The sequence below is a fragment of the Octopus bimaculoides genome, chromosome 13 (genome assembly GCF_046866305.1).
Source record: "Octopus bimaculoides isolate indiv1 chromosome 13, ASM4686630v1, whole genome shotgun sequence".
Lineage (NCBI taxonomy): Eukaryota > Metazoa > Mollusca > Cephalopoda > Octopoda > Octopodidae > Octopus > Octopus bimaculoides.
The window spans coordinates 13,539,598-13,554,743 of NC_142940.1; the positions used below are offsets into that span (position 1 = coordinate 13,539,598).

The following is a 15,146-nucleotide window of genomic DNA, read 5'->3' on the forward strand; positions in this document are numbered from 1 at the left end:
AGAGCTTAAAATGAATAAGGAACGAAGCCAATACATTCTTTTCAAATATTAGTACAAGGCCAGCAATTTCAGAGCAAAGGTTATGTCGATTACCTCAACCCCAGTATTCAACTGCTACTTATTTTACCGACCCTGAATGGACAAAAAGGCAGAGTCCACCTCGGCGGAATTTAAACTCAGAAATGTGAAACCGGAAGATATAGCGCTAAGCATTTTAATCGTTCTGCCAACGATTCTGCCAACTCACCGACTTCCGAGGCTAATATATTAATAAATAATTAAATACGCAGCGCGGAATGAAAATTAGTCACATAATCCCACACACATACAAATAACCCAACACACTTTCCCAAATCTAGATAGCCATATTCTATAACCTTTAACATCATTAATATTCCCTACACTAATATATTTCGTCATCATCATTGTAGTCGCTATCTTCATTGGCGAGACTATGTAACCACTACTACTATCACAGCATTAAAGTTTCTCAGCGACATAAACTATGTGAAAAGTTGCTGGGTTGAAGTTAAACCCATTGTATGGGCTAAGCATAAACTTGTCCTTGAACACCTATATCTCAACAGTTCACAACAGGAGCCATTTAGTTGTGTAATTTCCTCGTGTGCTCTGACTGATTGCTACTTAATCAGAACAACATGAAATACATACACAAACAGACTGAACAGCATAGATAAAGCAAAATAGCCATACTGTCACACCTCATCAATGAGAGGAACCAGCAGACAGAATGAACTTCTTGTTAGAAATGGTTGTCAAAGCTAGCATTTAATAGACATAGTATATCTAGACCAGTCCTTCACGTGCGATACACTTATATACTTTTCAAAATTCGGCGACACACCTGAACTAAATATATTACTAAAAGTATAGGGAAAAAAAACTCTACATTCAGGTTACACTGCAGCACGCCTAGCACCGTCTTGTGGCACACCAGTGTGCCGCGGCATGCCGGTTGCGGAATACTGATCTAGACCATTGATTCTGGAACCGTCTTACACATCGGAGCGACAACACACACGCTTCACATGTCGACAGGCAAAACTACTCAAGTAATTTACTGATATAAAGTCTATCAGTCTCAGCACCAATATTCATGAATGATTACATTGACTTCAACAATACTTGACCTGAACCAAAAACGTAAACAGATATAACTAAGCACCGCAACCAGAGCTCTATTATCCACAACTGTAACGACAATAATAAATGAACACGAGCTTTAGTCTTCTGACCTCCGTATGTTTCCTGAGACGATGGACATGCATCTGGATACAACAATCATCCATTCATGCTAATTCCTCCCGTGCGCAAGGGATAGTCTACCTCTCGGTTCTCCCAACCTTTGGCTTATGACAGTCTTTCTTTCTTTCTTTGACTCATTTCGACATCGCCGATTCTGAGATAGAAAATACCAAGCTAGATGTACCTCAAGCAAGTATAACCTATTAATTAGCATGTATGATTCTTTCACTAAGTGATGTGGGTGCCAATGTTGTCGCGAACAAGATGTAGACGATTTATTGTTCCTGTGTCGCTTTCATCCATCCTGACATCGGAAGTATAACAGACTTCTTCTCATTTCCAGTTAAGTATGGAAGAGCAACATGAAATGAAGCGTATTACTAAGGGACACGACACGATTACGACACCTCTTTCTGCAACATCAGTGATTTTTAAAGGATAGGGAAATGGCCGATACGATGACACGCTAATGATCTTACAGGTGTTACCGTCCGTACGGAAAAAGAAGAAAACCCGCAAGAGACACTGCACGGTAACGCGTCTGATTTATCAATTCCACCATTTCATCGTCCTGGATTGGTAGCTTATTTATCTACACTGAATAGAAAGGTGAAACAAAGTTTTCCTAGAGCGTGTATGAACTCAGACTGCAGAGTAGGCAAAGCAAATACTGCAAAGGATTTTTCTCTGAGATGCTTCAACAAATCGCGGCAATCGAGCAATGACATTACAACTATCACAATCTCACCGCCATGTTCTCGTTGTTCCCTACTGTCACTCACTACACCATCCACTGCCAATAATGCAGCAAATTCCTCCACTCTGTTCACCTCCACCACGAGCTGCAACAACACCACCACAACAAGCCGTAACTAAAATACAAGAATATATTAAAAAGCAATTTGGATATCATTTTCTAGAATCGTATCATAAATAATGTATGTATGCGATAACATTCAAGCTCATGCGATATTTTATAGGATTTTTATGTTTTAATTTTCCATAATTTTCTATTTTTGCATTTATTTATCTATTTGTATTATTTTTGGTACAATTGGACCCCAGGGAGAGAGGCAAAAGTCTCCTTGGTTAGCAATTAGTAAACTAATGAGGTTTATAACAACACTAATTGCACCACTAAAGTATATGATTTCTTCGTATTTTTTTATTATTTCCGCTACATTTTTCCTCTTTCGCTGTTGATAATACCTTATTTTTATTTCACATTTTGTTTTAGTGTTGTAGATAGCAAAATATTAGCTGGAACAGAACCTATATATATTTGCATATATACATCTATATATATATTCACGTACACACATATATTAATTGTATGTATATATATATATATAGATAGATAGATATGACCATATACGCATATATATATATATATTTGTATGAGATTTATCTGTGCGTTTGTATGTACGTGTGTGTACCTTTATATGATATGAATATGTGATTGTACTGAGGTATACACACATACATGCATACATATATATATGTGTGTATGTATTAAATTGCCATTTCTATTATGGCCCATAACGTCCATGAAAATTGTAGAGTAATAAAACATAAAATATATGGAGTTCCATCCCTCCCATCACGACCACTAAAAAAAAGTCAAAACAAAAAAAACAGTCATACTCTAAGAGGAATACATTTTTAGTTTTGCTCATTTATTTCAGTTTTTCCTCCCGCCCCACTCCGTTTCTGACTTTTTTATTTTTCTTTCTTAACATCATTATGGCCTAACTTCTTTGTGGAAGTGGCGGGGAAAAAAGTACTGCATTTTGCGAATTTGATCTATTTCTTCCCCATTTTTTTTTTTTGCTTTTCTTTTTCGGTGGATAACGTATATTTAAAATATCGACTAAAAACAAAATATAGACGTTCACTACGCTATATATGTATGTGCACGCTTGCGTTTGTATATATATATATATATAATGTGCGTAAATATATGTGTATATATATATATATATATATATATATATATATAAATGTATATATATATTTATGTATGTATGTATAGATAGATAGATATGTGAATACATATATACTTACACATTTATATACAGAGAAAGAGAGAGAGAATGAGTGAAAGGAACAGAATAATTGAGGTGTGTATATGTGTGTGTATCGCAGTGTGTCTGTTTTTGTTTCAATGCGTGTTTGTGTGTGTATTGCCAAGTCAAAACTACTCAGGTGATCCACTACGAAACAAATATAATAAAATACGATATTGAAATGGATCAGATTAACTAACTCAGAGATGTTTTAGATGCGCAAAAGAAAAGGAAATTTGGCAAATGTTGATGACTGGCATAGAGTATTCTAACAGCTGAGTATTTCGTTAGTTTAACTGACACGTTTAATAGTAAAATTAGATATGTGTTAAAACTTCGGTACAATATATATATATATATATATATATACGGATTTATACATATGTATTATATATATATATATATATATATATATATATATATATATATATAGAGAGAGAGAGAGAGAGAGAGAGAGAGAGAGACGTATATGTGTATATATATATATATATATATACAATTATATATGTATGTCAGTATATATATATATATTTATGTATGTGTATGGGGGTATGTATATATATATATATATATATATATGATAGCACACACACACACACATTCATGTATGTTTGTGTGTGTTTGTATGCATATGCACACACACACGAGAGAGAGAGAGAGAGACAGAGGGCAAAGGCAAAAGAAAAAGTGAGGAACAAATTTCTTTTCTGAGTCATCGTTTTGTTGAAGTTCGTTTGATATTTTTCTATGCTGGATGTGCATATAACGATGCAGTTATAAACGACACATTCTTTCAGTAGATGAGATTAAATAATAACTCGGCTTCATTTGCTAGTTATTATCAGCTCACCAGAAGTGCTTATATCACCTGATCTACATCGAAAGACTGCAGCTCAAGAATGATATTGCAAACGATAATGAATAACAGGCATTTCTTCTGCACATTTGCATACTATTAACATTTCTGGTTGCATTGTAATAACTAAATGCAGTGATGCAATGTGTTATTGGATACGTACATTTAAGCATTATTCCTGTTGATTAGCGGGCGCCACGATCTGAACATTCTTTGCTTTTTCACACCTTCGACGTCATCTGTTCTGAAATTGATAATCCAGCTATAGTTGCCGCTCATAAGCGAGTATGACCTGGTAATATGTACCGTGTTTTTTCTAATTTGTTTAGGTTCCTTTCGTTGTCACGGGTAAAACATGGACCACATCCTGTCCATCCCGTTGTTTGCCGTATCAGAAAATCGAGAATAAATGGCTGTGCGATTACCAGACAGTTTCACATTTACAATTGAGAATACAAAGATACGAGGGCAACGTGAAATAAAGAGACTTGCTCAAGGAAACCTCATTTCATTCTATATAGAAATGGATCCTTCGACGTTATGCTCATGGTATCAGCACATTAATCGTTCGGTCCTGTTCCTTCAAAGTAGTTATCAATGAAACTGAGAGGAGAGAGAGAGAGAGAGAGAAAGAGAAAGAGAAAGCGTCTGAGAGGGGAGAAATTCTTTCAAAGAAGGTTTCACTATCGTTACGTTAGTACACGTGCAAAGCACTGAGATCGAAAGCTTCTGAAAAGAGAGACGAATTTTTCAAAGAAGGTTTCACCTTCATTACGTTAACATTAAAATTGTCGTTACTAGATTTCGGAAGGTTTATACTCGTGCAAATCATAGCAATCTGTTATAACGATTTAGTAGGTAGAATCTAATTCGTATCGAATATTTAATTCTAATTACTTATTTGCTCAGCAAAACCACTTACTAAGGATGCGTAACTATTCAATGCATTTGTGTATGGTCTTTAGCGGCAAAATCCTTATTTCCGGACAGTACTGATATCTTTCAATGGATTTTGGCTCTTGGTATAAGAGCTTACGAACTATGGATCACTAAAAAGCTACTTTAAGTACAGTGTCATTGTCCTTTGTTAGCAGAGAAAATGGATTAAATGACATTGCAAGTTCAAACTTAGAACGAAAAGGCTGGAGAGGAAACTATTTGTAGTGGTGTCCATACAACTATTTTCATCGTCAATAAGGAAAATTATTATGGTATCTTTGATAAATGATCACTCATCCTTGCTCGCGCATGCGTGTGTATGTGTGAGTGAGTGAGAACCTGTGCAGTGCATGTGTATACCATTGTATATATTTGTATCATAGTGTCTGTTTGTACGTCTGTACTTGTGTGCGTGTTTGTTTAAGTGAAGATACACAAAAAACAACTTTAGCTATCTTTCTAGCATTATAGTTACTCATACTCCAGAAACTTTTAGGCAATATATGCACTCGTGAACAATAACAATTTAATACAAATATACAAACTCATTTTCTATCTCCCCTCCTCTCCCTCAGCGCACGTTTTTCTCTTGATTCTTTCAACCAATTGTATGCATAAAGATGAATTCCTTGCACTCCAGTATTTTCTGCATTCTTTCAGCTTATGGAATTTTGTGACTATCTGTCTATCTATCTATCTACCTACCTACCTACCTACCTACATACTTACCTATCTATCTACATACCTTCCTATCTGTCTATCTACATATCTATCTATCTATCTACATATCTATCTATCTACATATCTATCTATCTATCTATCTACATATCTATCTATCTATCTATCTACCTATCAGTGCTGGTATTTCTATACCAACATGCATATATCCCCAACTACGTTCTTCCTGCCTATCGCTGTTTCCTCCAATCTCCCAACTAATTTCTCTCCCTGATCTGTTACTCTTTCTACACATATACACCCTCTTTCTCTCTCTGTCTCCAACTGCTCCATTCCAATTTTTTGTCAGCATGGAATACTTCCGTTCTTTTTCATGTCAAGTTTAAATGTTACATAATCGATAACTCTGGCTCTCAGTATAAGATGCCGTTAGCTTTGGATGTCTATTGATTTAGGTAATCTATCATAGATGTTTCGTGACATCTTCAAACCAAAATAGCCTGAATTGCTTTATATATGTATGTATGTATGTGTGTGTGTGTGTGTGTGTGTGTAATGGAGAAAAAAAAATCAATTATTGAATAAATATAACTAATAAAAAATAAAAGGATAAAAAAAAATAATTTTTGGAAATCATATACATCTATAAATTACGTTAAAAATAAATCTTATGAAGTAGGTAAGACTTAAATAAATATATATGATATTTACAGAATACACAACTTTCCAAAGCAAAAGCGAAAAAAATATTAAAATATGACAAGACATTCGACATTCTTTATTAAACAAGAAATACTAAAGATACAGAAGTCCTTGCCATGAGGACATGATTCCTGTACATGCATATATATATATATATGCTTGTGTTATATTGCCTTCTATACATTTAGCATTGATTGAGTATTGATGCATGTATACATACATACATACGTACATACATGCATACATACATGTGTGTATGCGTGGATGGGTGGGGGTGTAATCATTTAGATGAAAGAAATTTAACATGCAGGATGTAAAAATAATAAAAAGTAGAAAATGTAAATTAAAGATGCAAAGATATTTTCGCGTTCGATAATTTAAAGTATTCCATTCAAGTACAATATTACTACTACTAACAATCCTCCTCCTCCTACTACTACTAATGATAATAATAATACACTACTACTACTGTTGCTGCTGTTGATATTACTACTACTACTACTACTACTACTACTATTACTACTACTATTACTACTACTACTACTACTAGCATTAGTAAGACGTCGTACTAATAGAATCGTTACCGCGCGGAGCAAAATGCTTAGCGGCGTTTTGTCGGTCTTCATGTTCTAAGTTCAAATTCCGTTGGGGGTCGACTTTGCTTTTCATCCTTCAGGGGTCGATAAAATACAAACCATTTGAGCACTGGAGTTGATGTCATCAACCATCTCCCTTCCACGAAATTGCTGGCTTTGTGCCAAAATTATTATTAATAGAAGTAATAGTAGCATCAACAGCTTATTGGTGTTATTTCCAAGATTTTAGCTTGATATAATCGTAAGAACATCGTTAGAGCGACAGGTATGCTGTCCTGTACTACTTGTTCCCAAACGTTAAATTTAAATTCCACCGAGGTCAACTTTGTGTTTTATCCTTTCGATGTTTGCAATTCAGTTTTAGATACGATGGTATTTACTAAACAACTCCTTTCAGAATTGCTGGCCTTGTGTCTAGGTTAGATATCGTTGAAAGGCTTGAGTGTCACTCTCAGCATTTATATTTGCAACTACATTATAAAACTAGCTCGATTTCTTTTGATATATTAGAGTATGATATGAAAGAGATTAGCTGCTATTTTTAGCATATGGAAGATCCATGTAATTGTTTCTGCTCCCGTTTATCTTCAAGTCATTCTTCATTCAATACACGCGTGACCAAAATCATCCCTAAATTGATCATCTCGTCTTTTGCAATATCTCGGGTTGTAATCACCGCTGTTCTTTCAGCTTTTGGAAAGTCGTATGTGATTTGGAGGCAATACACTGCTCTTTTTGAAAGTCTCGCAAAGTAGGGCCTCCCTCCTTCATTGGTTAGCAGTGGTTGTGGTCGTGGTGGTTCAGGTCATCCTGTACTTTCCTATGTCTAGGATTATATTCACCACTATGTTTTGTCATTTTTTTGGTACTATCTAGTGATATTTAGAGAAATTTAGCTGCTATTTCTTGAAGACTCATTAAAGGCATACGGCTTTTTTACTTCACAGAATAACAAGGCTAGTTTTAGAGGTATAGCCATCTTTCTGGAAGCCAGAATTGTTTGATGGTGAATGCGGATGATGAATCTGGTCATAATTCTAAATGATGTTAGAGTTATTCTTGAGGAAAATATTCCAAAGCATTCGGTATGTGGAAATGCTACCAAATATTCAAAATGGCAGAAATAATGTTGGTAGTATTGGAGGGAGCGGTGGTTGTGGTAGGAGAGTTCGTGGCAGTGATTATGATAGCGGTGGCAGTGGGGGTGGTGGTCGCTGTGGTATTTTGGGTAAAATAAAAAGAGAGAGAGAGAGGAAAAGAGAGTTGGCTGATTCTTGGTCGTGGGAAGGGATTTAGTAAATGTTGAAGGGGTTGACAGCATAATGCATGGAATGTTTCGGGTACAGAGAAAATTATAGAGATGTGAGATGCGAAAGGATAGAAGGGGTAAAAGAGGGGGAGTGAGGTGTGAAGTGGTGTTGGTGGTGACTGATATTATGAGGAGAGAAACAACAACTGCTGAGGTTTGAACTGTAAAATGAGAATAAAACGTTATGTTAACCCTTTCTGACGTCAGTTTCCACATGACAAAATTGTCGCAGACATGGCACGAACCACGACAGATAACTACTTCGTTTTTCCAAAATACCATAATAAATTTTACGACTAAATATCTTACACATTCTGACGCAAAATTCTCAAAAATGTTGTGAACTCAAATACACACACACACACACACACACACACACACACACACACACACACGAGCATCTATCTAGCTATATATTTGTCAATACACTCACACTCACAGAACTACTGGAGATTCTTAAATGCATAGAACCAAATGACAAACTAATACCTTACTGTATTACATTAAAAATGCCTGAGCCATAAGTTCAAATCACATTCGTGGTTGCAGTAACTTTAAACATACTGAGGTGGACAATTACCTACTTAATTACTTAGACTGATAAAGGCAGCGAGCTGGCAGAATCATTACCACGCCGGGCTAAATGCTTACCAGCTTTTCTTCCATCTAGGTGTTCTGAGTTCAATCTCCACCGAGATCGATTTTGTTTTCCATCACATCGATTTCAATAAATTAAGTACCAGTTAAACACTGGGATCGATGTAATCGACTTACTCTTTCCACCGAAGTTGCTGGCCTTGTGCCAAAACTTGAAACCAATTACTTTGATACGACAGAGGTCCTCTGAATGAAACGAATAAAATTGTATATTTATATATATATATAATGTATGTATGAACACACAAACTTTGGCTTACTCCTCTCAGAGAGATGTCTAAATAATGACTAAGTGTCTTCCACTCACAGCTGTTGGAGTGCCGTTTTACTCTACTGAGGTTATCCGCCCTTTGACAAGTTGTATTTTGGGGAGGCATGGTAGGTTTGCTGGCATAGTCACTGACGGCCGAAACATGTAATGTCTATCATCATTTAAAAATTTGTACAGCATATGCATTGCTGGTTTTGTAACGTGTTTATTCATATCTTTATAACGTGCTGCATTTTTCCGACTGACCTTCACCGATTAAAGCAAAAGACGCAATAAAACTATTCGGTGATCGAATGACGGCTTATATTTTCGTGGGTAATAAAGCTCGCTGAACACCTGCTACGAGAGGTACCCGTCATTAACACAACCCGTATAAACAAGCATTGATCCTTAGGAATACTGGGAGGAATAACTGCGTGGCTCATATTTTAGAGAATAATCAAGTGACGTCCTGTCTTCAAATCGAGTTGGAACCAACTCGATCTCTCTCTCTCTCTCTCTCTCTCTCGATCTCTCTCTCTCTATATCTCTCGATCTCTCTCTCTATATATATATATATCTCTCTCTCTCGATCTCGAGATCTCGATCTCGATCTCGAGATCTCGATCTCGATCTCGCTCTCTCTCTCTCTATATATATATAGACATGTTTCCGTTTGCAAGTTTATGTTTCACTTACATATGTCTTCCCCACCACCCCTTTCTTAATGTATATACAACAGGCGACAACGAATAGTAAACAATACACATTCAAACGTAATTACTTACTGAATTTTATCTCTTCTTGTATATCTCCTATTGGTTTTTAACGTCTATTATTTTGTCATTTTGTTTACAGGTTTTTGTCACAATACAGAGGATTTCCGAAAGCTCTGTAGCACAATTACAGGCGACACACAACTTCACTCACTCGTACGAGGTAAGTGGATTTTGATTTATTTATTGTCTTGAACATCTTATACCTCTAATGCCAGACTTGTTCTATTGAGTCTAATAACATGTGAGCCGATGTCGTTGGCAATTATTGCAGAACTAATTTCTGTTGATTTGCTCTTTTCCTCATCCCGTCTCTCATTCGCTTTAGATGCCTATATACATACATTCATACACATAAACACAACCGCATCCATACAACAACACACAAACTTACGTGTAGTAGAATAGATTTACCTTAACACAGTAAATGTTTTGTTTTCTCGTATTAGTTGATCAACAATACGAAACATATACACACACGTGTATATGTATGCTTGTGTGGGTGTGTGTAATTCTTTTATACCTGGCTGTCTGATGAAGGTCAGCTGGCCGAAACTTCGAAGTCAGTTGTTGTTGTTGGCACTCCGTCGCTTACGACGTCGAGGGTTCCAGTTGATCCGATCAACGGAACAGCCTGCTCGTGAAATTAACGTGTAAATGGCTGAGCACTCCACAGACACGTGTACCCTTAACGTAATTCTCAGAGATATTCAGCTTGACACAGTGTGACAAGGCTGACCCTTTGAATTACAGGCACACCAGAAACAGGAAGTAAGAGTGAGAGAACGTTGTGGTAGAAGAGTACAGCAAAGTTCGCCACCATCCCCTGCCGGAGCCTCGTGGAGCTTTAGGTGTTTTCGCTCAATAAACACTCACCGCCTCACCATCGTAAGCTCGACTCTCTAGCCACTGAGTCATGCGCCTTCACAGTAGAATGAATTATTATTAATATTATCAATGAAGGCGGTGAGCTGGCAGAATCGTTAGTGAGTCTGGCACAATGCATAGCGGTATTTCGTCCGTCCTTATCTTCTGAGTTCAAATTCCGCCGTGGTTGACTTTGGCTACCATCATTTCGGAGTCGATAACATGAGTACCAGTCGAGTACTGGAGTCGATGTAATCGACTAATCACCTCCCCCAAAATTTCAAGCCTTGTGCCTATAGTAGAAAGGATTATTTAAATTAAAAATTAATTTTGAAAAGTAAGCAACGTTGATGATATTTAGATTATGCGATTCTTCAAATAAAGCAAAGTAATGTCTTTTACTGCAATGTAGGATGCATTATGGAATCTAGCGGCAAATGTTGTTCCAAATTTCGTTCGTCTATTTATCAATGTTTGGCATTAGAGCACCAATTTTCGACAAGTACCACTTCAAAAATATTGCGGTACTTTCAAGAGATTTTATGTTGTTCGTTGCTAATTACAAATCTTCTCAGATTCGTCTGCAAACTAATTTGGCAAGTTCTGTGGAATTCTCTAGCCTATTAACTATTGTTACTCTTTTGTTTTGGATTTTGGTGGGGGGAGTGTTTTGGCTTATCTTTTAAAGTATCTCCGTATTAAATTATATTTCTTGTGCTTTTCCGTTTGTATGTAATTGTTTTATACGGTGAAACAAATACCATTTTACCAACACTTATGAGTACATGTGCGTGTTTATATATATGTGTGTATATATATGTATATATATATATATATACAGTCACACATATATTCATGCACACGCATATTCACACACACACACATACATATATATGTCTGTGTACGTATATATATATATATATATATATGCATACAGGGTGGGCGAAATTGTATGACAGATAATATAACCATTATTATACACGTACTCGTATATTATGAACAAAGTAGTCTAATATAAATGACAAATGTTTTGGTGCGTGACTTTTGGCCCAGTGTGTGTGTGTGTGGGGGGGGGGGGCATTTGCTGGCGCATTAAAATCAGTACTGTTTCTTCGAAACCGGTGTCCACCAAAGTATGACAAACATACAATGGACGTCCATAAACCAAAGAATATGTGTAACCATAATCAATCTATGTCGTTTCGATTGGTCGTTTATACAAATAGGCAAAATATTAACGGGAGCAGAAAAAAGGCAGAGCAGTTTTGATTGAAAATGCAGGTATCGTGTAGAGGAAAGCAGAGGGCAAGAAATACTCAGACAAAACACGTATGCACAATTATAAACTACACAGACAGATGTAATATAAACGAGTAAAATCATTGCAGATGTTTAGCAAAATACGACAAGTATGTTGTTTCATTAAAATCAAATATGTCTGACACTTTAAATAGAAATACCTATAGGTTGTCTGACATTAACTTTCTTAGTGTATTTTGTTTATTTATTAATGTATGTATTTAAAAGAAAAGAAATTATTTAAGAATGTTCACCATACCCACTCTCGTGAGATAGACAAACAGGCAGACAGACAGACAGACATCCTCGTTATACATATTTTTTCTGTATATATACTGATAGGCATATGTACGTATGTATATGATGATGGCTGCCCCCTCGTTATCGAGTATGGCCATTGCACGAAGCTTAACATGTTGTTATCGTGCAGTGCCTGTGCAAGAAGATTTTATTTTCAAAGTGAGGAAAGGCTGTGCACTGAGTCAATCCCACTCACTAAGCAACAGTAGCCATAACCCGAAAAGAAGAACAATTCAACATCATCGGTAACCACTGGGCTTTAAAATGGGATATGTATTCAAATCTATTCTCAATAATGATCTGATGCTGTGTTAGATTTAAATATCTCATTTTTTACTGAACCTAGAAGTGGGAGACCCAATAAACCAGTGGGTTAATGGCATGGTGAGACAGAACAACAGCTAATATGCGAGATTCTGTCCATGGTTCAATAATGCGCAATATTATCCAACTCTCTCTTTGATATATATATATATATACATAGTATATGTCTATATAGATGGATAGATAGATAGATATATGTGGGTATATATATATATGTGTGTGTGTGCATAAATATATTCACACAAAATATTTTCGTTCCTAGTAAACCATATTTTAGCAAACACAAATACAGCCCATCGTTCTTATAAAAACATGCATGTTCTATTCAATAGAATAATAACCGTATACTAATATACAAATATATTATTCTGCTCCATACATATATTATTACGCACGCGCCATCACACGCACATATATTCGTATATATATATATATATATATATATATATATATATATATATATAGATAGATAGATATAATGTCATATGATACAAGGAATTATAAAGACCGATCGTTATATACATTCCAGCATACACACGGGGTCTTATATACGCAAGCCGAATGCAAACACATATAAGTACTTAAGCATAGATACATATATGCATGCAAAAATACTTATACACATACAAATAATCAAGCAGGGTTTTAGAAGCCCAGAAACAACATGGCTAATCAGGAGATTACAGATACTTGCCATCAAAAGCAATGTCAAAATATATAATGCATTCATGAAGTTTAGCAAGTAACAAGTGCGTTTACACACGGATAATCAAGCCAACATATTTGTGTGTACATATACCTAAGTCAAACACAACAGATCCCTATATGCAATGACAGTTATGCTTGCTAGTATGTGTCCATGTGCACATACTTAAGTATATGAATGCATACTTAAATGGGTATATATGTACAGGCATACAAATATACATGCATCTGTATGTACGTGTATACCTCGAGATGTACATAACTAAATATATACATACAAAACTATCCTGTTGATGTTGAAGACATTCTAATAAAAGTGCCTTTATTATAGAAGAGAATCTATCTAGTTCTGTATTAGTGAAAAATGAGAAAATTTAAACTAGGGAAACGTACAGGTAGAAGTGTCTAGGTAGGCATTCGACCTGTTCTCTATTAAATCACGCATTGTTGCCTTATAAAAATAAGGGATACATTGAAATATTTCAATCACTTTTTTGTTCAATCGGGAATGATTAGTGGTTAAGTAAAGAATACATCAACGACAATAATGCATGTATATATTATTAAAACAATATCCTCGAAACGACAGCAGAGACTGGACTCGTTAAAACAGCATATCCCCTGATCAGAACAAATGTTTTAAAATACGTAAGAAATGGTAGACATTGTGTTCGTAGATATACAAACAGATATTGCTGAAATGCGTGTGTGTGTGTGTGTGTGTGTGTTTCTCCATCTATATTTTAGAAGCAATTTCATCATCTTTTGCATCATATATATACCGTATAAATTAACATATATTATTTCATTATAACCTCTCTATTTCTGTCTACTGCACCCTCATTGCTTCTCTCTTCATTTCTTCATACGCCTTCCTTTCCTCATATATATATGTACACACACATAAACACACAAACACACACACACACACACACACACATCCTGGCTCTCCCGCCCTGGATTCATATCAGTATATTATTTCTACTTCCTAAGATTTTACATGTACCAGCTTCTCCATTTCTTCACTGTCTATCAAAAATCTCCTCTTTCTTACATATTTTTCCTCACTTTACTACGCAAAATACTCATTCCCCCACTCTCCGATTCTCTCTCTCCCCCTCTCTCTTTCTTTATATCTCTTTTCCTCTCAACAGACATCCACATTTATAAAACATCTACTGAAGCATGCTCTGCTACTTGTATGCATGTTTGCTAAATATCAACCTCATATTTCCTGCGATAAACTAAAGTAACTCATATTTCTACTAAAAGGATACACAAACACTATATATGTGTGTGTGTGTTTGTATATCTATCTATCTATATATATATATATATATATACTCATTCCATCGGCGGAACGCCAGACATAACAATGTATAACGACTTTTAGAAGTTGGTCTTGCATATGGCGCCGAAACATTTCAGCAAACTTTATTCCACATCTACAAAACGTTCTCTTTCTATATTTTTCTTTCCTTTTTTTCCCCCCTTATCTTTCTCGGTCTTCCTTTGCATGTCTCTCCTCATATATATATATATATATATATATATAT

General features: G+C 35.7%; 1 protein-coding gene across 1 annotated transcript in view; it reads left to right on the forward strand.

Moving 5' to 3' along the window:
• The window catches only part of LOC106873667 (uncharacterized), a 673,033-nt gene that overhangs the window by 559,874 nt on the left and 98,013 nt on the right, over window positions 1–15,146 (forward strand). The window contains exon 4 of the mRNA XM_089362059.1: window positions 10,178–10,258. Coding sequence (XP_089218185.1) covers window positions 10,178–10,258 — 81 coding nt within the window. The remainder of the gene's footprint in view (window positions 1–10,177; window positions 10,259–15,146) is intronic.